This window comes from Batrachochytrium dendrobatidis (assembly GCF_000203795.2).
Source record: "Batrachochytrium dendrobatidis JAM81 unplaced genomic scaffold BATDEscaffold_6, whole genome shotgun sequence".
Classification (NCBI taxonomy): Eukaryota; Fungi; Chytridiomycota; class Chytridiomycetes; order Rhizophydiales; genus Batrachochytrium; species Batrachochytrium dendrobatidis.
This window is the reverse complement of record NW_006281104.1, coordinates 887,187-915,014: the sequence shown is the minus strand read 5'-3', so window position 1 is coordinate 915,014 and position 27,828 is coordinate 887,187. Positions and strand designations below refer to the sequence as shown.

At 39.4% G+C, this 27,828-nt stretch overlaps 8 protein-coding genes across 8 annotated transcripts; 6 read left to right on the top strand and 2 right to left on the bottom strand.

Annotated features, from left to right (window-relative positions):
* The first annotated feature begins 199 nt into the window (after window positions 1–199).
* Window positions 200–1,421, top strand: BATDEDRAFT_88630 (uncharacterized protein). Its single transcript, XM_006679231.1, has 4 exons — window positions 200–302; window positions 927–986; window positions 1,093–1,224; window positions 1,307–1,421. The coding sequence occupies exons 1-4, from the start codon at window positions 245–247 to the stop codon at window positions 1,333–1,335; spliced, it is 279 nt and encodes a 92-aa protein (XP_006679294.1). The 5' UTR covers window positions 200–244; the 3' UTR covers window positions 1,336–1,421.
* Window positions 1,422–1,606: 185 nt separating this feature from the next.
* Window positions 1,607–3,134, top strand: BATDEDRAFT_88765 (uncharacterized protein; the record flags this gene model as incomplete). Its single annotated transcript, XM_006679230.1, has 5 exons — window positions 1,607–1,876; window positions 1,976–2,088; window positions 2,173–2,305; window positions 2,372–2,527; window positions 2,631–3,134. 5 exons carry the CDS (start codon window positions 1,607–1,609, stop codon window positions 3,132–3,134), a joined length of 1,176 nt encoding a protein of 391 aa, XP_006679293.1.
* A 380-nt stretch (window positions 3,135–3,514) lies between these two features.
* On the top strand, window positions 3,515–10,304 carry BATDEDRAFT_25068 (uncharacterized protein; the record flags this gene model as incomplete). The annotated part of the gene is made up of 7 exons (XM_006678942.1): window positions 3,515–3,598; window positions 3,711–3,798; window positions 3,930–8,906; window positions 9,093–9,458; window positions 9,676–9,814; window positions 9,897–9,994; window positions 10,078–10,304. 7 exons carry the CDS (start codon window positions 3,515–3,517, stop codon window positions 10,302–10,304), a joined length of 5,979 nt encoding a protein of 1,992 aa, XP_006679005.1.
* A 525-nt stretch (window positions 10,305–10,829) lies between these two features.
* Window positions 10,830–13,472, bottom strand: BATDEDRAFT_88629 (uncharacterized protein; the record flags this gene model as incomplete). The annotated part of the gene is made up of 2 exons (XM_006679148.1): window positions 10,830–11,202; window positions 11,294–13,472. The coding sequence occupies 2 exons, from the start codon at window positions 13,470–13,472 to the stop codon at window positions 10,955–10,957; spliced, it is 2,427 nt and encodes an 808-aa protein (XP_006679211.1). The 3' UTR covers window positions 10,830–10,954.
* Window positions 13,473–14,720: 1,248 nt separating this feature from the next.
* On the bottom strand, window positions 14,721–15,465 carry BATDEDRAFT_36979 (uncharacterized protein). Its single transcript, XM_006679081.1, has one exon. The coding sequence runs from the start codon at window positions 15,440–15,442 to the stop codon at window positions 15,131–15,133; it is 312 nt and encodes a 103-aa protein (XP_006679144.1). The 5' UTR covers window positions 15,443–15,465; the 3' UTR covers window positions 14,721–15,130.
* Window positions 15,466–18,161: 2,696 nt separating this feature from the next.
* BATDEDRAFT_88627 (uncharacterized protein) lies at window positions 18,162–19,528 on the top strand (the record flags this gene model as incomplete). Its single annotated transcript, XM_006679229.1, has 4 exons — window positions 18,162–18,430; window positions 18,550–18,710; window positions 18,983–19,126; window positions 19,193–19,528. The coding sequence occupies exons 1-4, from the start codon at window positions 18,175–18,177 to the stop codon at window positions 19,526–19,528; spliced, it is 897 nt and encodes a 298-aa protein (XP_006679292.1). The 5' UTR covers window positions 18,162–18,174.
* A 249-nt stretch (window positions 19,529–19,777) lies between these two features.
* On the top strand, window positions 19,778–24,134 carry BATDEDRAFT_88626 (uncharacterized protein; the record flags this gene model as incomplete). Its single annotated transcript, XM_006679228.1, has 11 exons — window positions 19,778–20,060; window positions 20,229–20,324; window positions 20,437–20,522; window positions 20,671–20,826; window positions 20,933–21,139; window positions 21,261–21,352; window positions 21,438–22,183; window positions 22,303–23,100; window positions 23,238–23,677; window positions 23,812–24,003; window positions 24,079–24,134. 11 exons carry the CDS (start codon window positions 19,778–19,780, stop codon window positions 24,112–24,114), a joined length of 3,132 nt encoding a protein of 1,043 aa, XP_006679291.1. The 3' UTR covers window positions 24,115–24,134.
* A 1,212-nt stretch (window positions 24,135–25,346) lies between these two features.
* Window positions 25,347–27,417, top strand: BATDEDRAFT_88625 (uncharacterized protein; the record flags this gene model as incomplete). The annotated part of the gene is made up of 2 exons (XM_006679227.1): window positions 25,347–27,026; window positions 27,157–27,417. The coding sequence occupies 2 exons, from the start codon at window positions 25,347–25,349 to the stop codon at window positions 27,415–27,417; spliced, it is 1,941 nt and encodes a 646-aa protein (XP_006679290.1).
* Between the last annotated feature and the right edge of the window lie 411 nt (window positions 27,418–27,828).

Sequence of the window (27,828 nt, the reverse complement as noted above, 5' to 3'; positions counted from 1 at the left end):
TGAGAATTTGAATTGGAAATGTTTAGTAAGAAAAACAAGAAAGATTCAGCCATTGTTGATTCCCAAACAAGACAAATCCAAGTTTTGTTTTACGTGAATACGGCAGATTGCAGTTTGGTGAGCATAAAGCTCAGTTCACATTTGGTCGAGCTATTTTATTCAAACTTTCCCACAAATATTTACTTCTATTGCTATCCTTGTCAAAGCAAACTTACTATCACAAGAATCATACATCGCTCTAAACATGTCCAAGCCAGTACAAGTACAACAACAGGTCGACGAGGTCGTCGGCATCATGCAGGGTGAGTAACACCATCTCTTGTTTGGATCCGATGCATGGCTTATGTGTCTGGATGCATGCCATTAGACTTGTATTGAAATGGATTTGGCATTGCTATGGGCAGCTCAATAGTATGCTCATCTGTATATCCTACTACCCCGGATACTATCCAGGAGTTGCACTACTGAGTGTCATAGGCAACCCATTTATGGGATGGCTTTCCAATTGACAACCAGTATGATGCTGACTGTATCTGAATGCATGCATTAAGCATCAGGTTTGCATATCCAAACCAAGTGTTGAGCTGCTAGCCTGGACATGGGTTGGGGTATGCTGACAAATGCAAATATTTCAAAAGTCCATCTTCACTGCAGTACCATTTTAAAATCTTATTGAAGCCACTTTTGGCTTCTAGTCCATCACATATCCACCAGACTGCGAAGCTCGGTGGAGGCGTTTAAATCTACGCGACCTTGCAAGCATTCAGGGAGCTTGCAATGATGTCAGGGACTGATTTGAAAAGCCTGAAACCTGCATTTCTCGATCAATCCATGCCTAGAGGCATCTATGGATGCACTGCAAGTGTTTTTACAAGGTCCCATATACTCACTGTATTTTCAACTCTATTGCATCCATGTAAATCCAGACAATATTCACAAGGTTATGCAGCGCGGAGAACAGCTCGATACTCTTCAAAACAAAACAGGTGACTTTATTGATTCTTATTTACAATTTCAACTGCTGTGGTGACTGAGACTTTTGTGCTGATTTTTCCAAAACTTTGCTTGGTTGATCCATAATCGTAATTTCAGAGGATCTCCAAAATTCGTCATTACAATTTAAACGTGGTGCAAACCGTGTACGTAAAGAAATGTGGTGGAAGGATATGAAACTCAAGTTGATTATTGGTGGTGTCGTTGCTATTGTTCTGGTTATTATTATTGGTAAGTCTCAATTGCTCGGGCTCTACCAAACTTTAACAATGTATTGTCACTTTACTTACTTGCCAATTGAACCATTATGTAGTTGCTGCTGTTAAGGGATCTGGAAAGTAAATCTATTTGCAAAACACCTTAAATATTCGCTTACAGCTCTAGAGAACATTTATGCCCGTCTTTTTTAAATTAACGGATGCTTTCAATTTTAGTAATTTTGGATAACAGAGTTGGGAGTTGGTGAATTACATGAATTGAGTCTGGAAGTAGTCGTAAAATTGCTTTTTGAATTTAGTCCAATTTTTCTTTTGTATTTGAATTCCAACTCAAGATAATGTGGAGATCTACTTGCAAGACATGTGCCATCAGAGCATTGGGAGAATCAAACAGAATGCTAGTTGTTAAACTTTCTCAGAATTCAGTATATTCTGGTTTCAAACCATCTCTGAGCACAGCACCTAAAGTCTTGATTTTACAATCGCATTTGCATTCCAGTTCAGCTGTAAGCAGTCGGGCTATTGCCGCAAATTCCAAGCCAGAATCCAGTGATCATGTTTCCAAGGCACTCTCTCAGGCTTCTATAGACCCAATTTCAAAGCAGTCGTCTTCGAATGTGCGAGCATCGATAGAAACAGGCCTAATTAGTCCAGTACTGGAATATGTAAGTGGGTTAGTTGGCAGTTCAATTTCCCAGTTTGTTCAGCCAGTTCTTTCGGATATACATCTATACAGCTTTAATCTTATGCGCTAATCTATATAGGGTACATCAACTGTCCAACTGCTCTCCAATCTTGGATACTGCCTTTCTCTGTACATGAGTGTAAAGGAAAAAGGACAGGTTTCAAAACGAGTGGACATTCGTCATTTTGTTAGGTAAATTGGATCCACAATGAATCGATATTCATCTAGAAAGATACTAACAGCTGTATTGACCAATGTTGAATATTGTGACTGTAGAACAAAACAAGATTTTGCAACTCTCGTTCCTGGAATCATCTGCCTTGTGGCTTCAAAACTCACATCACTCCAATCTGTCATGACATATGCGCCTTCATTGATTCCTACAGTTTTTTACAATGTGGAAATTTGGGTGAGCATTGCTGCTGATTGCTGTTGATTCACTAGATACTTATTTTATGGACTATTCACTTGGTAGGATGCAAAGGTAAAAAGTGCTGAAGCTTTAAGGACCAAACAATCTCGCATTGTGCTTGATCAAGTTATCGCATCTTTAAATGCCATTCCTGCTACCAGATTAAAGAGCTCGCGCATTATGAGTGCTGAGCGTAAACGTACTATGTTGGTTGAAAAGGTAACGGAGTAATTGTGCATAATCAACAATGGGATGCTAAACAAGTGATTCACGACTAATATCATAAACCATGGCTTATTGATGCTTGGCTTTTAATCTAAAGCTGTCGGCTCCTGAAAAAATCAAAGAGTCTGACTTGCTAGACTTGTATCCTTTTATTCATGCCCATTTTAATATTGCAACAGCTCCATCATCACTCATTTCCTCATTTGGAAAACTACTTCATTTTACAGCCCCTGCACTTTTACCACGATCAAGACTACTTCGATGGGGTGACTGGATGCTAAAGGACGATCTTCTTATCAAAAAAGATGGTGTTGCATCTCTATCGTATATTGAGGTGTTGGAAGCCATTTATGAGCGTGGACTTGCCTTTGACCAGGTTGATTCGAAGCCAGCCATGGCAAAGGCTCTTGTTCAACACGCTGCGTTTTCTGCTCAGTTGATGGAAAGTGCTACTTCTCATAAAATACGTATGAGTTCTCGCAAAGTATCCAAGAATGCCAAGTCAGATGTGACGTTTGCTATCATGGACAAAGCAGTGTTTGATGCACAAGACATGGCTGCAATCACCATGATTCTTGCCATATCACGAGCAATAGTTTGAATTAAAAACATATTATTTTCATGGTCGAGTGTATTTTTTATTCAAGCTTAGATTTAGTGTAGAGTTGTAGAGTTAAGTTTGTATAATTAGACTGGAATGACTACAAACCAACGAGCCATTCAAGTACTCGATTCGAGCCCGATTCCCATCCAAGTCGCGACTGCATGTTTGTTCTTCATCAGTCAAGAATCGCCCGAGTTATTTGACATTACTGAGCATATAATCCATCTGCAATTCTTCCAGCAACCCAGATTTGATAGTCTTGTTATAGTTGATACCATTTTAACAGACCATCAAGTTATTCTTTACAAGCCTTTTTCCCCTGGCTTAACAACTTGTCAAAAACTGGATAGCAAGCATTTCCATACTAGAAAGCATTCATGAGTGGGTTGGTAGCAACACTGCAGAATGACCTGGTTGCTCTTTCCAACGAGGCCAAGCGAAAGAATCCAGAAATCAAAGAGGTATGATGCGACCAATGCATTACCATGTTGTCTAACATGACTATCAGACGTATTTAAAACGAGATAAGGCTGATATGGTTATTGTCAATTCATGCATTGCTACTCGTTTTAGGCTGCAGAGAGGTTGTTGTATCTTCTTCGTTCGCTCAAAGATCGACAGGCAGCTTTACCTCCAGGTGCTCCGGATACATTAACAGCAGGTAGGATTTCTTCATATTTCTAGAGCAGGTGGTATTCAACGCAAGTGTTGGGTTTATATGCAGTCACGCATTGACTGACGTTTAAATGGTTGATGCGCTGTTTGATGTTCTGGTATGTTTAAACTGTCTAGATCTAGCAAACACTGATGATACAGTCAAGCCATTCATCATGTCGTGCGATACTAAAAATCCAAAACTCATTCCGATTGCCATCAGTTGTCTTCAAAAACTGATTTCACATCATGCGGTGCCGGAATCCTCAACCTCGCTGATTTTAAAAACACTTTCGGATCAGGTTGGCAGCACCATGGAGCTTCAACTCAAGATTCTACAGACTATATTGCCTTTAATTACGAATTATCACTCGGTCCATGGAGAAGTTTTAGCAGATGCCTTGTTGCTTTGCTATAGACTTCAAGATACAAAAACTCCCGTTGTCAATAGCACGGCTGCTGCTACGTTTCGTCAGTTGGTGATTTATGCTTTTGAAAAGCTGAGTATAGAAGATTTTAAAATCAATTCACCTGAACCACGTCCTCTATCTTCCACCGCACACAACGCCAAAACACCCACGGAACGTCTATCAAACGATATGACCAGCACGCCTTTGACATCAAACGCACCAAAAACTGAGCTGTCTTCAGAGTATGCACAGTATGTCACTGATGCATTTATGATCTTTCAAGATCTGTGTCTTTTAGCATCTGGTGAACAAGGCACGTTTCTGCGAGTTCATACCATGTCCAAGGGGTTTTGTCTAGAACTGGTTGAATCTATTCTTAGTGGAAATCACGAAATTTTCACTATACATCCACAGCTACTATCCCTTTTAAAAGATAAAATATGTCCATTGGTTATCAAGGCATTTTCAGAAAAAAATGATTTTTCCATGACAGTGCGTCTCATGCGCGTACTACAGGTTATCATCAAGAATTTTCACCTCGTGCTGGTCATGGAGTGCGAAATTTTCATGTCACTATATGCTAAATTACTAGAATCCGAAACCATAGCAGTATGGCAGCGAGTATTGGTTTTGGAGGCAGTTCATAATCTATTTAGTGATGCCACTTTGCAACGATCTATTTTTGAAATGTATGATGCCAAGGAGCATTCGACTCGCATTTTTTTTGATACAACTATGGCAATTGCAAAATTTATTTTTGCAGAGCGCGCATATCTTGTTGGCGCACCTAATGGAAGCGATGGGCCAAAAGGAGATCTTGCTATAACCCCTATAATTGATTTATACTCTGTTTCGATGGCGTCTGCTAGTCTTAAAATTCAGTGTTTGGATCAATTTGACAAGACTGAACCGCCTTTGTTTCCAGAAACATATCCCCTATTCGTAGCAATGCAATGCATTCTTAGCACCGTGGATAATGTAACAGGTTTTGTACTTCCTGTACTAGGTGCTGAATCAGTTGATCTTCCAGAACTTGGTTCGATGGAGTATCTGGGTGGGTCGATTTCAGAAGTAGCTTCTCTTGCTCCGGTTGATGCAAATGCACTATGTTTAGATGGAAATGATCGAAAGTCGTATTCTACATCCAAGAATGATCAAATTTTATTGTCAATTGAACTCGTCAAGGCATCAAGCCCAAGTTTATTGGCCATTTTAACACTTTTGTCTACCTCTTCCATTGACGATGATCTATTTTCATGGGTTCTACAGTCATTTCAAAACTACACCGTAGTCGTTGGATTGCTTGGACTGACTTCTCATTGTGATGCGTTTTTGAGTGCCATGTGCAAAGTGTGCATTCCATCCTCTTCTAGTGTCAGTTTTGATTTTGCTACTATTGCCAATGATGTAACGCCATTCAATCTTGTCTTGCTGCATGGTTCTTCGCGCAGCACTGGTCCAGTACTTCTCACTGACCGCAATGTAACGTGTTTGCGCGTCTTGTTGGGTGTAGCCGAGTCTATTGCGCCAGTTATGAACAGTCGTACCTGGCTAATTGTATTTGAAACTTTGCAAATAGCCGATGGACTCATGTCATCAGGAAAGATGGGCAAGCGAATGGAATCCAGTCCTGGGTTTTTGGAACTCACGTCTTCTGTGAGCACTAGCACTGCCAAAGATTCTCCAAGACATAGATCTACCACGTTTTCGAATCTTTTGCATTCTGGAAGCCCTTTTTCTCCTACAGGTCTTTCTGGAGGACACGGTGTACCTGGAAACACGCCAGCAGTTACCAATGTGCCCAGTCAATCTGTAACGGTAGAAAACAACTTTGCTACATTTTCAGCGTTTGTCAAGCGCGTATTTGAACGAACAGTGAGCATGGAGCTTAAACATTTACAAGAGTTTATCCGTGCTTTATGTCGTCTCTCGCACGATACAATGACTGGGGTCATTGCAGCACCATTGGGTGGTCCTGCACTTGGTCGAGAGGGGGGAAAGACAGTCGATGATAAATTGTTTGCTGTGACAAAACTTCATGACGTAGCCATTGTCAATGTGCGTCGCTTGATTACTGAATCAGATTTTGATGTGTGGGATCTATTGATTAGTCAATTGATTCAAATGGCACATACACAAAGCTGCTCTTCTGCAATGCGAGCCCATATATGTCATACGTTTGGTGAGATTATCATTGCTGCTATGCAAATGGCAGATTTGTCCAACCCTGTTGTGGAAATGAAACTGCTGGAACCTATTCGAAAAATGATGGCTGCAGAAATGGCTTTATCTGATCCACAAACCAAAGATGGCGTACTGACAGAGGATCGAGTAGAGAGACTTTTAAAATTGTCATGGCTTGTAGAAGTGCAAAAAAGTGTATTGGAAACACTAGAGAAACTACTGCAAATTGGTGGGCAGAATTTACTTGATGGCTGGATGCTTGTATTTGACGTTTTGCAAAACGTGGTGCGACTTTCCAAAGTACGTCGCGCTCTACGTCCAGGTGGACCTGGAGTCATTTCAAATGCAGAGACTCCAGCAAAACTAAACGAATTAGGTCCATCATCACAGCAACAATCTAGCTCTGAGACTGTGCAATTTGGCACTGGATTTGGTGATACTCCTATGCCATCCCGATCATCTGCTATTGTGCGAATTGGATTTCCGTGTATTCAGTTGATTTGTACCGATTTTTTGGCGCTACTGAAACCAGCCATGCTGTTGCGCTGTATTGAAACAGTGACAACCTTTGGATCACTCTCAGATGACTTGAATATCAGTCTGGCTTCTGTTGGTCTACTTTGGACTATATGCGATTTTATTTTAACCAAACGGCAGGAACTTGAGCGCTTGGCTGTCTTGGAATGTAAAGAAAAGAGTGCATCTACGCTAGAGCTTGTAAAAGAAAATACTGCTGTGAATTTACTGTCTGCTTCTGATAGTGAACTTGGTATGATTGCAGATAATCCAGCAGTTACAAAAGACACAGTTGCACCTGAAAGTATTGCATCAGATAAATTAGATTTGCACATGCTTTCTGGAAAGCTTACAACAAAGACGTTGGATACGTTATGGATGTATTTACTTGAAAATCTGTCTGAGCTTTGTTCAGATGAGTGTCTAGAAGTACGCAACTCTGCCAACCAAACACTATTTAGGACACTGGCAATGAACGGTCAACGTCTTACATTAATTGCGTGGGACCAATGTGTATGGCAAATTCTGTTTCCACTTTTAGAGCGAATTCAAATGTCAAGCACCAGTTGCGATATGGCTCTAGGCGGAAATCTGCTATCAGCTGGATTGATGACATCAACCACTATGAGTAATATTGATCTTAAACGCGCTATTTCTTCCACTCCCATTGCATCGGCACAAAATACACATACAGCTATTGGGTCAAGTGTGGATCCATCTAGAGTCACCTCTCCACAAATAGCGCCACGAACGCCAATACAAAAGCCTAATTCCAATCCAAAATCGTGGGATGCAACCAAAGTTTTAACGTTGAATGGGGTCACAAAATGTTTTCTCGACTTTCTTCACGTTCTTGTTAATCTTGGTGAAAGTTTTGACAAGGCGTGGATTCATATACTTGAATACATCACCACCACTTGTCTACAAGGATCACCTGAAGTGTCAATGGCTGCTTTGAAAAATCTACGACTTATTATTCAGTACGCTCGCCAAGGAGCAACAAAGCCTATTCCAGAGAATGTCGTTCCAAGAGTGATGGATATGTGGCTCAAAGTATGGCAAAACTGGGTTGATATTGGAATGGGTATTATTGAAAGTGCCGATCACATAACAGCAGATATTCCTACTGGCAATTTACCTAGTAATTTCGTAAGCCAGGAATATTTACAATCAGTCGATGCACCTTGTTCAGCGACATCGACTTTATCGCTAGCCCAGGTTAATATTGCATGCAAAAACAATTTGATTATCAACTGGAGCGACGGATCTACTGCTTATCTTCTCAATGGATATTTTACACAGGAAACACTGACTACATACATGTCAATTTTTGTCGACCTTTATGAGATTATTAAGCCAGAGTTTACTTTGAACCACCTTTGTCAGTTTTCACTTATTTCTCGCAAGCTGTTGATATACCACTCAATTCCCATTTTGGGAACATCTGCCAACAAGATTCGAGTAGACTTTGTAAATGATCAAGAAAATCTTACTCCATTGCAGGCTTCAGTTTTGGATGTTATATCTGAAACCAAAGTTAATTTTAGCACAGTTGAAACATCGGTAGATATTCTTCTTTTACTTGTGGCGGATATCCTGAAAATGCCGTATGTGTCTATGTCTTTGGGACTGAATGCGCCATCGACAAATCTTTCAGGAACTACTCCTAATACAAATGTATTGCTTTCACCGGTTATGAGCACAACGGTATCTCATGCAGGCGCAACAAACATTTCATTGAAATTTTTCACGTTTGTAGCGTTGACTAAACGCACCATGCAACTCTTGGTTTTAAATTTTCAGACGCATGGCTTGACCCGCCGTAGTATATATCAATCTGGTGCGTTTGAGATGTGTCTCGATGGTTTGCACATTCCGATGCAACTCAAGTATGCTTGTCCTAGTCCAGGAGTTAAAGATTCTACACCAATTTGGAGGTGTGCGGCTACTGCTGCCATGACTATTATTGGTATCGGTATGCAGGCGTTGAATCAATATTCTAAAGGTACATGATATATTTTACAAGAAACGCTGTTTTCGCACTTTTTCTATTTATTATGCATTTACATGAAGCGTTTGATTTGAAAATGGAATCACACTGTTAAAGAATGCTACTGACTACAGTTTTTGTTACATACCACAATGATAAAATTTATGTTGTGATACCTTTACGGTTTGCGGTACACGACAGATTTGGATGCCATCAAACTAGACACTATTTACAATGCTGTCTGGTCATTATTAGGAGACTTTTTGCTTCAATCAAGCTCGCCATCTGCTTCAGTATCATCCGATGAATTGTCTGCAGACGAGGCTTTTGATGTATCTATCATTACCACAGTGGAGCAAGATATTCTACAGCATCTTTCGCAGCCACATGTTTCTGACTCACATATTCTACGACTGCTGGAGATATTGAAAAGGGGATCGCGGTTGTACGTATACCCCGCAACCACCTTTTCAGGTATTAATATGAGCATGTCGCCATTAGCTTTACCCGAGTCTGCTACCAACGATGTCTCGATAGTTTTGGATACTCCTCTTGGTGAGGATAAAGGTAAACCATCAGTTTTGACCGAGGGTTTAAATCCAGGTGCTCCTACTTTAGGGTTTGACATCAAAAGTCAAGGAAGAGAAAACTTTGCTTTTAGCTGTTTAAAAGTTTTATTTTCTCTTTGCAGTAATACTTTGTCAGGTAAGCTTAGACTAGCAATTGGTGCTTTGTTATTCTCTAGAACAAACTGAGTTAATTTCAAAAATCCTGTCATGACAAGACGCCAATACTATAGATACAGATGAAAAACGAATGCGCATTGCTGAGTTAGCTGTGCCATATCTGATTGATACCTGCAAGGAGGTGATTCAGTCCTATTGCAAAGACCGTCCACTGTATGGACAACTTCCATTACCGAGGTAAATCTTTCAAGTATAATGCCATTTGATGTATGTACTGATATGCAATTGTTAATCATACGTACACTGAATTTTGAAATAGATTACGTACTACAGAGCTTAAATTTGTATTGGAAAGTATTGGTAATCTTCAAATGTCGCCTCGAATCCTGCACAAGTATTACGAGATTGACGAATTAGGTACGTTGTTACTTCAATGTATCGTGCCTGCTGTTTCAACTGGCTGCTTATCAACTCAATTGCTTTGACGGGGTTTTATATAGATGTTGTCAAGTGGAAACTTCTTAGTGGAGAGTCTGCGCATATATTTATGCTGTATGACCAGCTTTGCGATATTCTAGGAGTTGTTTCTGGAATTTCGTTTGGAATGCCGAGTAGTCAAGCTGCTGGTAACCACATTTTGACAGAATCCGCATTAATAGATATCATCAAACGCTGTTTGAAACGTATCAGTCAAGAATTCTTGGCAGTTCCTAGAATTGCAACGTAATAGTTTAAACTGGGCTGCACCCATTATGAATTTTGAAAAGCATATGGTTTGAGCCCACGAGGTGTGTTTAAGCTGATTGATTGCAAGCCTATTACAACCGTATTCACGTAAAATAAAACACTAATTAAAGGTGTCAAAATACATAATAAACAGTCAATCTTATGGAGTAATGAGTTTTAGTTTACTGGAGAAGATTATGTCAAACTGTTTGACAACGTTGATTGGTCTTTTTCCTGGTGATTGGTATGGAAACAGATTTGCATTCCTAAACAGAGATTTGGTTTCTTGAATTAGAGCGTGAATGTATAAAATTAGGATACAACAAAGATGAGCATCATACGATGGACGCTGTGTCTATTGAAAAGGCAGTGCAGTTCATTTATAATAAGAAGCGCAACGAATATTCAATCATTTTTTATTTTGAAGCAATGACCACAATAAATACAAGTGTTTCATTCTACATGAACACAACAATATTACTATTTGATTTGAATATTTCTGTGCACTGTCATCTCAACAAACGGATCTCTAAAACCTATACTTTATTATCAAATCGTTTATTGACGCAGGCTTATACAAGCAGTATAAACCATGAAAAAATAATTGAAAGGTTTGAAAACCAATCCATTCTAGAATTGCAACATTTAGCTTTAGTCATAGAGTTGAGCAATTTGCGAGTTTTCTCCATATACATCTCTTTCCACATTGACTAGTGCAGCCATAAAACCAAGATTGGGACTCACACCTTTGCGTATCTTTCGAACCATTTCATAAGCACTTTTAAGAGTATATTTAGCTGTTGTTACCAAGTATCCAATGACTACACTAACTGAGCGTGATCGACCAGCCTTACAATGGACAAATACCACAGCTTTTGGGTTGGTGTTGATTGCATTGGCTATTGGGTTGAGATCAACAACATATAAGTGATTTATGATTAAACAACCCTATCTGTTTTTTGTTCATATAAACTTAAAGTAGGCACTTACAGATAAACTCAATTGCCTCGGCTAGAGGACCATCCATATCTTGCTCCGTGTTGTCAAGCACTGGAAGCCATTTGATACTAAATCGTGCCGACTCGACCACAGCTGGTGAATTTTTAATCTCTGCCGCCATATTTAAAATATGCGTCACCCCCAAAGCAGAAAGTTGTTCTACTGCGTTTGAGCAGAGTGGTAGCTCATCAGAGCCTAGAATAATGTTTGGAGTAACAACTGAGTATGGGTTAGATGGCGCGGCATTATCGTTGGGTGATGTCATGGGCGAATCACTTTGCTGATTTATTGTATCTTGATCAGAGTATTTTCTAAGCCGATCTGTTGAATCGTATTTTGTAGATACATCCGTCAAAGACGTGTCAACATCCATATCAGTCTCATACGATTGTATCTTGGGTAGGTCTGAACATGATTGTCCGTCAAAACCATTTTTTACAATTGGAGATGCGGGAGCTATATCTATAGCTAGATTCGACTTGTTTGGAAAAGAATTGTTTTTGCTGGAGCTGGCTAAATCCAGAGTAAGTGGGGGACGCTCTTTTTTAGTCAAAATGATTCCACTACCATTTGAACTAGCAGTTTTTGACATTGTCGACGAATTTGACAATAAAGATGACAAAGGTTCCACTTCAGGAATGCCCTTATTTTTCAATGCCAATCGTGGCTTATTTTGACTACGAGAAGCGTTGAAGTTGTTGTTGGTATCCTTTCCAATGGAAAGAGACAGTCGTTTGGAATGCACCTCCGGATGGTATGAAGCTACATCAGATATATTTGGTGTTGCTGATATATTTAAATCTTGCACCTGGCTAGACATTTGGTCGGATTTACCACATTTTAAAAAATATCGAGTTTCTGGATGGTTCAGGAAGGCGGACATACCACCAGCCATATAGGCAACTTCAATCACCACTTTGTTGGATTGATCTTCAGTTATTGTATTGTCAGCATTCTCTACTGAAAAATCGGTAGAAGCGGTAGCTGTTGAGTTTTGTGTGGGGCGGTACTTGATCAAATCAGCCGACATACTCTCTGCTAAAACACTTGCAAAAGCCCACGCCTCACTATCCGTATTTAATGTGGACATGTATTGATCATATATAATAACAACACATCGCACATTCTTGTCTCGATTGTCAAGTACTGCTTGCCGCCACTTGGCATAAATCTCGCACGAGTCATTGCTAGTTAAAAAATTGCTGAGATTAAAGTTGGATACTGCCAATCGTTTAAAGCGTTTAATTAGAAGCGCTGGAAAGCTTGCATGAACAGAGTTTTTTATGCTTATCTTTTCATTTTCTGAATGAGAGCGCATATCAATCAGTAGAGGAATAGCAGGCTGTGTCCATTCATTAGATGCATCAGGAATACAGATTTCTGGCGTAGAACTAAGCGGTTGGTTCGCGTTTGATATAGATCTAGCCTCTGCCATACGCAAACAGACAGCAAGATCGGACCAAGTAATTGTTTTCAACTTTCCGGATTCAATTAGCCGTTGTGGGTTCACACTTGTTGTTGAACTGGAATGTGCAGCCTGTTTGCTCAAACCCAAGGCACTTTGAAATCCCGAGGCAGTATTAGAAAAGGAGGTATCAGGTGCAAAGCTGCTGAAGGATGCAGATGCCGGGATATTTGGTGCAGCAGTAGAAATATCAGTAAATGATAACGTAGCAGAATCTTGAGTTTTTACTTTATGGCTTTCCAGATACGAACTGTCGATTTTACTGGCTGATTTTTGATTCACATATTGATTTTTGATTCCTTTCAACAAAAAGTTGGGTGATTCATTCATATGTACGGCATTATGTTCGGCCAATCCAGATTTTTTTTCAAACTGCGAGGCCATTGCGTTCGCGAGAAATGGTATGCCGTCAGATCGAGGCGGAGTGCCTGGAGCAGAACCAGGGGCAGAAGTAGATTTGAAAGACGCGACCGAATCTTTAGCATGTAAACCTGCTAATATACTGCCTGCCTTGGCAGTCATTTTTGACTGCGTGGATGTTGCAGTCATTGCATGCTGCTGCTGTTGTGGTAAATTACTTGGTACAGGAAACGTGCCTGATGAAACCCTAGGGATGGTGATGCCTTCTTCTTTTAGGTTGGCTATTGGAGTATCTGCATCGGGAAGTCGTTGGTGGGCAATATCTAAAGCTGGTTGGTCCCACATTGTATATCAAACCCGTTCTTAATTTTAATACTGGAATAAATTGTCTATCGACCTAGAGTTTCCAAGACAAAATAGCAGCTGTATTGACTTTAGTATCAACGTTTTACAGCCGTATTCACGTAAAATGGAACACTAAATAAGAATTCCAAAATACATAATAAACAGCTAATCTCATGAAATGATTGGCGTCACTAAATTTACTGCAGTGTTGACTAAACTTCTTGAAAAGCTTCGCAAGTCTTTCTCCATGCTCATTTTTGTTCAAAGCAACATTCACATTACAGTTTCAGTAAATTCCATGCCTTTTCAATCTCCTTTCCTACAAACTGAAGATTATGACATTAGGTGATTGGTATAAAAACAACTGTTACACTTCCGAGACATGCAATCCGTGTTCTGTTGGACTAAAACGCGAATGTCAGGGTTAGAATACAACAAAAATGAGCTTGTGCAGAGTTGTCTCGAAAACAATACAATCTAATATCTGGATTGCAATCAATAGATTTGGACTCAAACCTGGTGACTATACAATGTATGGCTATACCAATTGTGGAAAAGAAGCAAGTTCAAAACTATACTTTGTGAGCATCATATGATGAACATATTGGATTAAGAATGTATAAAAAAGCCAATTCTCAATAGGAAAATACAGCGAATACTTGGCCATTGCATATTTCCAAAGCAAAATAATCACTAAAGATGATTACAAGTTATCCAATTCCAACAGAACTTTAACCATTTGACAATTCAAGACGGCTTTGGCAGATATGGCAATTGGACATGGGTTACTCATTGGTTCTACCGTTGCAACTATTTTTGGCATACTTTGGTTCTGGATAGTTTCTTGGGACTCTACATCTATACCACAAGATCGATCCACCATCGCTAATCATCGCTTGCAAACTTGGATAGATCACATCCAGTTGGTCCCTATGGTTCTTGCTATTCTGGTTACTGTATGTTTGATGGGCTGGATCTGGATAAACCGTCGTAATTTAGGAAAGCTTCCCATAACAACATCGTCTGTATCATACGATCATGGTCGCTATGGTCGTATTCTAACTTGGGATAAATACTCGTTCTATCTGCACGGAAAGCCAACCTTGCTAATTTCTGGCGAATTTCATTACTGGCGACTGCCGGATCGAAACCGATGGAAGCCAATGCTGGAACAGTACAAAGACGCAGGATTAAACTGCATTCGTATTTACTTTCACTGGGGGTTTCATTCTCCAAGTATCTATTTTGATTTGAACTCGACCACCCATGCATTTATGAAATTTGTTTTTGAAGATCATTGACTAATACCAATCCTAATATCTATATTTATTAGACCAAAGTACATACATCTTTGACGGAAACAGAGATTTGGATTTTTTACTGTGTATCTGTGAAGATCTTGGCCTGTTTGTTTTGGCGGCTCCTGGTCCATATATTTGCGCAGAAACTCAAGGGGGCGGATTCCCGCAATGGCTCATTGCAAAAAGAAATATTTGCATTAGGCATTCGGTAGTATCAGCGTTTCGATCATACGATTCACAATTTTCAACTTACTGTGCAGAGTGGTTCAACGCCATTTTACCTATTCTTGCTCGCCATGAAATCACTACTAACCCAAGGGGGTGTGTGTTGGCGGTACAGATTGAAAACGAAAGTTTTCAGCTATTAAAAGGAATCCCGCTTGGACTGGTAGATGATATGCGACATTTGGCCAAAGTTGCTCGGCAGGCTGGTGTTACGGTCCCATTATTTACTAATGATGGATGGGAGGAAGGATCATATGTTGCACAGCAAGACAATCGCACTTCATTTGGAAAACCTACTTTTGGGATAGATCTGTACGGATTCGACAAATATGTGGTATTTTGTCCAACATCAACTCCATCTGCCACGATAACAGGATCTGTCACAAACAATCCAGAAAATTGGGTCGAGTGGTCCACATTGGATGTTACCAATGCACTAGACATGACCGAAAAAACAGTCAGAAATTTTGGTGGTGGAGCAGCGGAATCACCACTATTTATCCCAGAACTTCAAGGCGGTTGGTTTAATCACTATACTGTAAAGCACACATATGATCATGTTTACAATTACTATGGCGAGACATATACACGGTTGATTTTTGATAGTGTGTTGACCCAGGGAGTGACTGCATTCAACTTTTACATGTTTTATGGTGGTACCAACTGGGGAACTATTGGCGACCCAGATGTTTATACATCGTATGATTATTCTGCATGCATTCGCGAGTTTGGTCATTTATCTGGTCGGGGTAGACAGCTGCGACTTGCCATTTCTTTTGCTAGATGCTTCAATAATCTGATTTCCCGCACGGAAGCTAAAAAAGACTCTGTGCGATTTAGTCGTATAAATATTGAATCGTCAGTATCGGGGTTTATTGCACAACAACGACAATGTGTTGGTCCAAACTGCGAAGTGTTTGTCTTTTTTCGCAACTTCACTAGTAATCGATCTCCAACCGCCACGGTTTCGGTAACAGTTTCTGAAAACGAGCCAATTATCCTTAATGTTTCTCTGATGTATAAATGCTCATTTATCGGTTTAGGAAACTATCAAGTTGCCAACACCGGAATCCATCTTCTGTTGGCAACAGTTCCAATTTATGCACGTATTCGCCCGAATATAGATACTGAAGTATGGATTATTCAATGCGATGATAAGATAAATGGACAACTGGCGTTTTTTGGAAATGTGACTGCAAATGGAACGCTCGCTCCTCAAACTTGCCAAAGCAAGCTGGCCACAATAATTTCATTTCAAAATTCGATGGGGTGGGCACAAATAACTGTTGTGGGTTCTAGTGCTGATAGCACGATCAATCATAAATCCCTCTATATTGTTGCGCTCACAGATCGAGATCTTTACACTTTTCAGCCTCATTTCCAGGACCATCATCAAAACAGCAAACTCTTTGTCACTGATCAAAATGATATGTTGCCATTAGCAGTAACCTGGGGTTCCTACAACACTCGACTTGATTTTATCAATCGCAAAATGGATCTTGTTCAAGAAAGTAAAGACAGTGGCGTGTTTTTAATTGCATCTTTCACGCTAAAGTCTTTTGATGGATTCCATAAACTTACAAATACTGAATCATATAATGGAACGCCGTTCATTTATCAATACCTTCATTCACCTGTTATGACTCGAGAGGCGTGCACTAGTTCACCAACAACCCAATTTATAAATGCCACGACTCGTCAGGTTGATTTCAACAGTGTTCCATGGCAGTTACTTGCAACAAAACTAGGAAATTCATCAAAACCTACAAAGAATATTATTGACTATGGTTTTACTAGTGGACATACTCTTTATCGCCTGGATGTAGTGATGTATCGTATTCCGCCAAACGGGTTATCTTTGAGTCTAAATTTTCGTCATCGCGGCACTGTGTATATTAATCAAGTGTTGATTGGCGGGCATCTAACTTACTCACTTGGTGTGTTTCGTCCGGGTTCCAAAAATGGTCCTGATGTTGATTTTGGTGCATGGAGATCTTACATTATTCCACCAAAGCTCTTGGTTCTTGGTATAAACTCAATTTATGTTTTGGTGGAATCGCTTGGCATGAATCGCCAACCATTTTTATTAAATGACATTCGTAGTCCAAGGGGACTCATTGGAGCGACGTTAAATGATGCAGTATCTCATTCGTCGTATTTTTCGCAAAGTATGGCATTTATAAGTTGGATTGGTGGTGGATGCCGTGCATCACAGTATGACATCAAGTGGCATATATCGGGCATTGACGTTCAAACTCTTCAAGATCCATTCAATCACTCGGGACTGGCTGATGAGGATTTAGACCGATCCAATGTTTACTACGAATGCGAGGTAGGATCAAAAAACTGCGACAAGCTTATTTTAGCCAAACACACTGCTGGTTCATCCGAAAACCATTCCATTACTACTGGAATATTTAAATCATCCACAATCCATATGGACGGGTTGGCTTGTGTATCATGGCCGTCCTGGTTTAATGTATCATTTGATTTGTCAGTGGCAATTCAGAAACTTTTTAATAGTTTTGGAGCTCGTATACCGCTTCGAATTCACGTAAATGGACCTGGAACTGCCTATATTTATATCAACTCTGTATTTATTGCACGCTATTATGGAAATGGTGATGGACCTCAAAAGAACTTTTATATTCCAGAGGGTTTGGTAAAGCATACTGGCAACTCTATTAAAATGTTGGTGTATTCCCAAGACGCTACACCTTGCAACATTGATTGTGGTCCGACAAATTGGGTCCAGATTGAAATACGATTGTGGAAAATCGATCAACAGTCAAAGACAAGTTCGTTGGCTACATCAAGTGGAAATATAGATGAAAATGGACAAGAGTTTATACTTGAAACAACAACGCTGGATATATAACAATGCCAGTTTTTTATTTTAAAATAAAGTTATTTATATTTCTGTAAAGAGTTGGAATCAGTAGATGAGAACTTTGAGATCATTAGCAGTAATCGATAATTTTAAAGCCGTATTCATGCAAAATGAAATATTTATCTTGCAATAATTGTTCCAGAATAGTTAAATGCTGTTGCTTTTTTACTACAAATTTGTCCAGTAAATTGGCACCAATCATTTCATGAGATTGGTTTAACGAGTCTTGATATTTCATTTTGTGTGAATACGATTGTAGACAAGTCTGGACCAAACTGCTGCACAAATGCAAGGTCTGGGGTATGCGGACACTACATTACTAGAAAACAAGGTTATTGTAATACAACAGCCTGTAGCGCATGATGGTTTTCTTGAGGACATGGCTATAGATAAAATTGATTCGTGTCCACTATACTCGGATGATGACGATGATTTTGAGCAATCCAGCTTGACAGTGCCCATTCCATCTCACAATAAAGGCTTCAAGCTTCTTCTTAAAATGGGTTGGAAGCAAGGCACAGGACTTGGTATTGGTGGCTCAGGTAGGTGCATTCATACATGTAGATCTGCTGGATAACTCGAGTTTTGAAGGATTGTGTCTGCAGGTTGTTAATTCTTTTTGAGCATTATGAATTCTAAGTCAGTTGATGTGTGACTGTAGGAAGATTGGAGCCAGTTCCTATTGGAAACAAGGGAGATACACTTGGATTAGGCAAGGCAGAACAGATGCAATTACTTCACTCGGCATCCACTTCCAGACACAAAATCTCGACAACCGAAAAGATTGCGACAGAAACAGAACAAGCTAAACTGGAACGAGAGGTAATTACTGGCAATCCATTGTTATATATTGGCATAAACAATGTTGATCCGTTAATAGGATTTCATAACCAGAATCAGTATTTATATTGTTGGTCATGATTTCTTATTGTCTTATACAAGTGACAGTTCTACATATCTCAATGTTTTATCTTTGGTTAATTTCCTTGCTTGGAATATCTACAATGTTCAATTCAAATCTGGCTACAACATCTGAAATGGATCGACTGCCTGTCATCTTTCTTGCTCATACTGAATACGGTGTTTTTTGAAAGGCCAAAGTTTTAAAAATGGAGCTTATCAAGGAAGAAATAAAGACTGCACAGTCTGCATTCTATTGTGCTTTATGTGACAAACAATACACCAAGATTAGCGAGTACGAGACGCATTTGTCATCATACGATCATAATCATCGCAAGGTTTGTCAGGTTGTTTGTCATAGATCTACATGCTCGATAATTTAACACTCGAATTCTTCAATTTAGCGATTCAAGGAGATGCAGGAATTATCGAAACGGAGTGGATTGCTTGGACAGCGCAAGACTAACAAAGAGGACAAAGAATCTATACGAGAACAAAGGGAAGTCAATCGACTACAACAAGCAATGATGCATCGAGCCGAATCCAACCCTTTAAAGCCAATACCTTGTGTGGACATGGATGCGAATCAGCCATGCGACTCAAAAAATAATATTATTCTTGATTCTAATCAGCATCAAGACACTGAACCTGTACAAAACCAATCCAAAAAACCAATAGCGTTTGGATTTGGTTCTAAAAAACCAGTTGGTAGTATCAAATTTTCACTCAATAAAAAATAGTTTATTCTAAACAGAGATTTGAATGCATTCAAAATGTGTTTAAAATATATTATCTGGAGTGAATTGCATCGACCTGCAGCACTAACCGACTGTGATTTGAATGAAATATAAATTTCAAGGCTTTGCCATCTATCCAAGCCTTCCAGATTGCCGATTTCGAGCCAACTCCAGTATTGAATTGGGTTGTATTTTGTATAATCAACATCACATTCAGTCCAGCTTTATAACCAGATTCACTAGACTGCGACAATGTCATTGCTTGCTACACCCGATACGACGCATCATCCTGCATCCCCTTTGATAGGCACTCCTGTTAGAGATAGCGCAAGTTCCAGCCCACGACCTTCTCAGCCTTCGCGAAAAGGCCGTCGTGACTTGCTAAAGGACTATTATGGTTTAGCTGAAAGTACAGTAACAGAAAAGAGTGCTGCGGTCTCCAGCACTACTAGTGCCCAGATTCAGAGTGATGCAACCTCGCCCATGTCTGTTGCTACAGAGTTGTTTCCAAAGAGAGCAGACCCAATTGATAATGGTATGTGAAATGGACTCGAAGTGTACGATCCAACACCAAGTTTAGCATGAAATAGTCAATGTTTGAAATCCACATTGCTATGAATCATCCATATCGAATGGAATATATAATATGTCGATAAATGCTATCCAGTACCAACATGTTTATTATGCCAACTCACTGCTATAGATTCCGAGGCTTACCATCCTGAGCTTGCATTAAACAAAATGCTCAAGGAAATGACGCTTCCAGAACTCATTAAAAAAGACAACCAGCTTGTGTCGGGTGAGTGGATCTGATTCAATAATGTACCTCTGGAAAAACTCGAATGGTTGTCTACTCTTCAAATCCAACAATGAAAACTCGTTTCGTGCTTAAATCTTGTATATTTGTCTAGAAATCAAGGACCTAGATGGAAGTATGAAAACCCTTGTATATGAAAATTATAGCAAATTTATTTCGGCCACAGATACTATTCGAAAGGTGAGTTTAATAAATGTGGTGATGTCTGTTTCCATTGCTGGCTCGAATCTACAAAGCTCTAGTAGTCTTGTATCGTGTTTTATTCATACGATATACCCAAATAGTTTAATTGGTTGACTGTACTAAACATTCTTGTTTACTTGAAAAGATGAAAGTCAATGCCGAAGAAATGGAAACACAGATCTCACTGTTGGAAAAAAGAATTGGTGCAATCACTGGATCCGCCGAAAATATTCATGCTACATTGGCACCACAAAGAGCCAAGATCCATCAACTAAGCGGAGTTCATAATCTGATTAAAAAGGTGTGTGATGATAAAATTGGTTTGTATCTTTTGACCGAGTTTATTAACAATAACCATGCTTTCTAATTTAAATGCAAATACGATGTTGATTCAACTCTTTGAATAGCTCAACTTTTTATTCGAGTTGCCAAATAAGTTGACTGAGTGTGTTAAAGCGAAACAATATTCTCAAGCAGTAGCTTACTATGCTAAAACAGGAAGACTCTTGACTCACTATAAGCACATGCAGATCTTTAGACAGATAGAAGAGGAATGCGCATTGATTATAGCTGATGTTGGACGTCGTGTCCGTGAAAAGTTTGAAGCCGACAAGGTAATTACTTTGGTGCTTGATTATATCTGAATGACCCATGATTCCATTTGCGACGGATGGATTGCCAGTATACTTTTGTGGATGAGTTGATTGATCGATACTAATTATATATTATTATTAGGCTAGTATACATCAAATAACAGAGAATGTTGGACTAATGATTGGATTGGGGTCGTCATTACCGCTGGACTTGGCCAAGGAATACATCTCAAGGTAGTTTGAACTGATCTTGTTTAAATTTGGCTTTGATTTTTCATTATTATATTGTTAAGCATGTTTATTACTATCAAAATCTTAGAGTATCTATTCAATTCAATAAGAAATTCAAGTTGGAATCTGCTCCTCTGATTGAACTTTCCAACTCCCAAATGGGACATGCATTGCCAACTGCTCGAACCACTTTGCAGGTCTCTGAATCTGCTTTGTCAAATCAGCCATCATCAGAAACCAATATTACAATTGGTCTCATCTCCAAGTTCAACACATGGTTTCTTGGTGAACTTTGTATATTTGTAGATAGCTTTGATGTTTATTTTCTGCGTCAGTATGAAACACCAGCAAATTTTCCTTTATCTAGTCAAACTAGAGATTCGTTAAATATTCGACAATCTGTATTAGCAGATAGTCGATCAGCGCCAATCAATGACCAATCAACTGCTTTGCTTAAAGCAAGTTTAAATATGGCTCAGATGTCTCAAGAAGACCGAGAAGAGGCTCGAAGGTTGCTTTTTCTTTTTATCGAGCAGACACAAAGCGCATATTTTAGTTTGGTTGAAACTCTATTGCAGCTTCCAAACGATATTTCGCGCGCATTGCCAACATTGTATGTTGAGATTCTTGCTACAATTCGCACTGACATTACCAAAATAGAGGCTATTAGTGAGCCTTCTTTAGCATTGCCTTTTGGAGCTGATGGACTCAAATCAACTCGAGTACTATCCTCATTATCAGCTAGTATGAACTCACGATTGGATGAAATGTCTATTTTTATTCTAAACAAAATCATTTTTGGAGTTTTTGGAAAAGTCAGGCAGGAGTTTTCTGGTACGTAACTTTTGATTTCAATCGTGGCTTTATTGTCAGTTAAAGCCTAAAGATTTTGTCAGTGCACTTGAATGGCTTTTAACTGCTATGTTTGAAATGTAAATTTGATGCACAATTAGTCCGATGGAAAGAGGTTCAGATTACTTCTCAAGTAGATGTTTTTACTACTGTGCGTTATATCACCAGCTGGATAAAGGAAACTTTGATTGCGCACGCATTGCCTATTTTGGAAAACTTTATTTTTCCAGAACCATCTCAGCAAGTTGGAAGCAAAGTGGATGTAATTGCCAAACAAATTCGAGATACCCTCCTGGTGTTTTGGACAGATTTAGGAAACGACATGCTTCGGGAAACTTCAGCCGATCTACGGTTTTCTGCAGAGCATGATGCCACTGTAGTGCCGTTATCAACGCTACAAACTTCAAAAACTGTTACTGAACCTATGCGTATTCTGATTTTATCAAGACTGGCATTGGAATGGTCAAAGGGATCGATTGAGTCTGTATTCTCTATGTATGCTGAAAGAATACTAATGGCTGGATCGCCGCACGATGTTGCGAATGATCGTAGTGGAGCATCGAGTCCATCCAAATCTTCTGTTCGTTCTCAAAAAAGTGATGTTAGCTCACCTACAATTACTTTAGATCAAGATCTTATGTCCAAAGCACATGAGATTGCTAGCACATATCGCCGCACCTCTCAGAGCCTACTACTGCGATATGTGCAGATTCATGTATGCGGTATCACAAACAGAATCAAAAAATACATGGACGATCTTTTACGTGGGGCTGTCGATGTTCCAATTCGCAGTGTTTCAAAGATATGGCTTGAGTTATCGATCGAGCTTCAAAACATTCAACGCGATGTTAAAAGCAGCATAGATGAAGAGTCTACAGGCGACTCGCGACGACGATCATGTAAGAATGGAATATATTTGTTTAATGGGGACTTTGGACGCTTTTTACTGATGACTGATTTTTTATAATTGTATTATTTTTGACACTTTAATTTTGTGGGTTACTGTGATTGAACCTATACCACCGCAACTTTACAGTGGAGACAACTAAAAGAGCTCGAACCAATTTTCCTGGGTTGAGAAATTCTGGATCTGCAATGATTTCCAATGGAGGATCATCAGCCAATACGTTAGCAAGTAGTGGTGGAAGCAATATCAGTCTTGGTATTTCTGGTCGGCCTACTGCCACATTACGATATGCTTCATCTATGGCTTCTACAGGCAGCACCAATGGTGCATATGGATTAGGATCTGGAGGAAATGGAAATAACTTAACACGCCCAACTACAATAGTACGGCATGCACCTTTTGCACAATTTTCTGCTGCTAGCAATGTGCCTGCTCGTACCCCAGAGCGATTTGAATCCTTGTTAAACGACATAGACAAGTTATTTGAAGAGCGCGTTGAGTATTTGCCATCTGTTATTGAGTTTAGTCGCAGCGCAGTGATGAGCGCTCTCGCTAAAATGATAATCAAGGTAGATTTTCTAAATGATTATATTTTATCTGCTGAAATTTGATTTGGTTTCAATCTGTGATGCACATCCAACTACCTTTTCATGTCATTTTGGAGTTGAGACGTGTTTATTTAATACATGGTTTTATATCATAGTGTCTAACTGAGCAAGTGAGGGTATCTGTTTTGCCCGGACCAGCATTTCAACAGATTCAAGTGGATGTTGCCTATTTACGCACTCAATACTGGTGTCATATCAAAGATGAGCGTCTGCTGACATCATTACTAGATACCTGTATTCATAATGCATCACAGCGATGTCTTGATCCAATTGTATTAGACTCTTTGGTATGTTTGTCCTATATGATTTGTGACAATGGGTGCTGTTGATTATAGTAGCTAATTTTTGTACACTTTGTACAGGTTATTGACAAGGTCATTAGTCTTTTCATTAAATAAATGGAGTGAATTATTGAATATTTTAATATCCAGCTGCTAGATTTGGTAGATCATATATCAAACTGTAATAATTTGACAGGTAGACATTCACCACAGCATATCTAAGCCAATGTTGATGGTTTGTAAGGCGTGTGCAGTATCCTGGCCGAACGCCAATTCTAGCAATATCAAAACACTTGATTATTTTCTTTTACTCTTGTTTTATCATTGAGTTTTATCTAAATACGACTGGTAGCTAAAATCACAAAATAAATAAAAGTGTTGATACTAGTTTATTGTAATTACAGCCGTATTCGCGTAAAATGAATCACTAAAGATATCGATCTCATGAAATGGTGAGTATCAGTATACTGGTCAAGATTGTGTTCTTTGAACTCTATAATTGGATAATATTTTTTCGGTGATTGGCATGGAAACAACAGTTGCATTCCCGATACTTCAATCCGTGTTCTCTTGAACTGGAGTGCAAACAAATGGGTTTTTAGGATACAACAAAGTGGAGTCTATAGAGTCTGAAAATACAACTCAATATTTGGATTGCAATGTATGGATCTAGTTTCGAATTTAGCGATTGTAGAATGTGTGGTTATGCTAAATCAGGAGAAAGAATCATTTGAGCATCGTATGATGGTCGCTGTGCACAAGGAATATTTGATCATTGTATATTCCAAAGCAAAACCAATACAAGTGTTTTTTTACGTGAATACAGCTGCAATGTTTGAATAGATGATTGAATTACACGTAGAGCAAGCTCGAGTCTACCATAAAGCAGTGATGATATGACTTGCAATGACAACATCTGGCATGCTTGTCAATTAAATTGGATTTGGTTTGCCTACAACTACTTGATATTGAGATAGGGGTGGAACCCAAAGGCGCCATCTAAATCTAGTGTCCGATTCTTACATCCACACCTGTTTAGCTAGTTGGACGATGTGTCCAAATTTCCCCACACGCGATGAGCAGCCACGCTTCAACTCCACCCCATGTGTGCATCCATCCTATTTATTAGCGTTAATGCCACTCCATGAAAAGTTTTTGGATCAATATTTTTAGTCAAGTAACAGTTTTCTTTGGGGTTACACATCATCTAGTGCAAGAGCATCTCGTACTATTAGAGCCAGTATTCGGGTACCTGGGATACTTTCACACCTGATTCAAAGCGACCAACAAGCTCAGTTGAATCTATTACGCTGATAAAGTATCTTGTTAGTAACTTGAAACCGATTGCAATGAGTGAAAGCGATTGGAGCGTGCAACCTAGTTTGAGCACAACTCACTCACAGCCTCCAAAACAGCAACTCCAGCTCAAAAGTCTGCAACATGATTTGGATCAAGACAAAGTAAAGCATCATCAGCCACAACATCAGTTTCTCCATCCAGCCATGGCCAATCCCAATACTTTGCTGCAATCTCCAGTATCCCCAAATCCTGTCTACCCTAATTCGGGAACATCTGGAAATTCGAATTCGAGTGCTCCACTTTCAGCTGGACCATCGCCACGAGTTTCTTCAAAAAATACTGATTTTCTCCATCAAGTGGACGCTAGCAACAATCAGCACCACATTGAACTTGAAAAACTATTTTCAGATACCTTTCATTCCGCCCATGTTGGACAGAGCGATGGCAATACTACCGACGCGACATTTACATCGACATTACTCACTCCACCATTATCGGCTCTTCAGCACGATACTATTCCAAAAAGCCTACTAAGTTATCTTAATATTCCTGTTTTTTCAAACACAGATCACAGCGGATCATCAAAGCCTCCCACTTCTGGACTGATGCTGTCTAATTCATATCAGCATCCAATTTTATCGGCCATTTCTATTACAAGTCCAGATCCAATGATGTTTCAAGCAGCTTCCAATGATGGCTATTTTGATCAGATCCTTGCTCATCACACTACAAAAGGGTCAGATTCAAACCCAATTTCCTTTGCATTTAAAGATCAACAGCCAGTGATGGAGCTACTAGATGACCCAATATATATGCATATGATGCAAAATGTTAATCCAACAGAAGTAGGAATAGGCGCTTTAGGAATGCATACAAACACAGACATTCTCTCACAACTAAATAATGACACGTTTCTCCGAGATTTGGAACACGCTACAATGCATGCTCAAGGACAAGACTCTATGCATAATTTGGTGCTTTCTGATATGCCTGGTGGACCCATGTCAGGAAGCTCTGATACTCAATTGCAACTCATGACTATAGGCCTTCCAAACCATCATATGCCAAAAAGTGCACCTCTTCCCCAGTACTCTGGCGCGCCTTTAGTTTCTCCTAAAATGATGTTTCATACATCTGGCATGGATGTATTTGCACCCCACTCTTTTATGCATCATGGTACACCGTCCATGCCATCCATTTCTTTACCACTTGGTAATTTCAACATGCCATCTTTAAATGATGACCCATACACACATGACATGAAGCATCAACAGGATTTAGGCAACATGCCTATTGCATCATCAAGCCATCATCAGAATACTCAAAACACCGCTTCAAACAGATCTCCCAAAGTTTCTCATAAAAAACCCAAGCAACACGAAATGTTTTTGTTGAAACAGACTTTAAATATACCTGACCAAATCATTGCATCTGGAACTAATGAAACCAATCATATCCAGCCAAAAACACAGAATCATTTAACAGTAGATGAACCACAGCGTGGAAAGTCTGGACCATTTATATGCACGCATCCTGGATGCAACAAGATATTTCCGTCAAACATCAAGCTTCGATCTCATGCTAAATCACATCGACCTAGAACATTTCGATGCGATTCATGTCACGCTTGCTTTAATCGTGTTCATGATTTAAAACGACATCAGCAAAGCGTTCATTCTGTTCACCGACCTTTCCAATGTTTGCGTTGTTGCAAAACATTTTCGCGATTGGTGAGTTGATAAAATGAGATTTTGGTTTATATACGTTTGCGCTAGTGTAACAGTGCGTCAATATCCTAATACCTTGCAAGTGAACCAGTGCTAACATGTATGATACTTTTTAATACAATTGCACTTGTAGGACGCGCTAAAAAGACATACAACACGAACTACAAGCTCTTGCTATGACGCACCTATTCAAATGGATGGAGAGCATGCAGCAGTACTTGAAGCTGCCATCTCTCAGCTGGCAAGTATTGGAGGTATGCAATTTCCAAACGTGGGAAGTAATGGTGTGATGAACGCTATGGATGCCATGACTGCAATCGATGCCATGGGTGGTACAGGTGTATTTGATTTGTCTACATCTGGCACGGCTCGAAATTCATCTATATTAAATTAGCGGCTATAACCAATGCTTTTGAGTTATTTCTTTTTATATTAGAATGATAAGCAACAGTCATAATTAAATATATCTTTGCATTTATTCACATAAAATAGAACACTAAATAGGTGTCAAAATACATGATAGTCTCATGTTTGATGGGTGCCAATACTATTGGACAACATTGTGTCCTTTTGAATTATTGTTTAGAAACGGTTTTTGGCTTTATCATTCAAGCATGTCCTTTTACGTATGAATATCTACTTTCTATAATATATTGTCATGAAATCACATCAAGCATTAATTTATGGTTTATCAACCTTGTAGTCATCAGCACTTGGACAATGAGATGCTGCAAGTGTACTTGTGGACTTTTACCCAACGCAAATGTCTCGACCAACAATGTCAATGACCTTGAAAACAATACTA

Coding starts and splice junctions, on each gene's coding strand:
- BATDEDRAFT_88630 (XM_006679231.1), top strand. CDS start 245: ATGTCCAAGCCAGTACAAGTACAACAACAGGTCGACGAGGTCGTCGGC. Junction 303..926: donor GGTCGTCGGCATCATGCAGG/GTGAGTAACACC, acceptor ATGTAAATCCAG/ACAATATTCACAAGGTTATG. Junction 987..1,092: donor TACTCTTCAAAACAAAACAG/GTGACTTTATTG, acceptor TCGTAATTTCAG/AGGATCTCCAAAATTCGTCA.
- BATDEDRAFT_36979 (XM_006679081.1), bottom strand. CDS start 15,442: ATGTCTAGTGCATTGGTAACATCCAATGTGGACCACTCGACCCAATTT.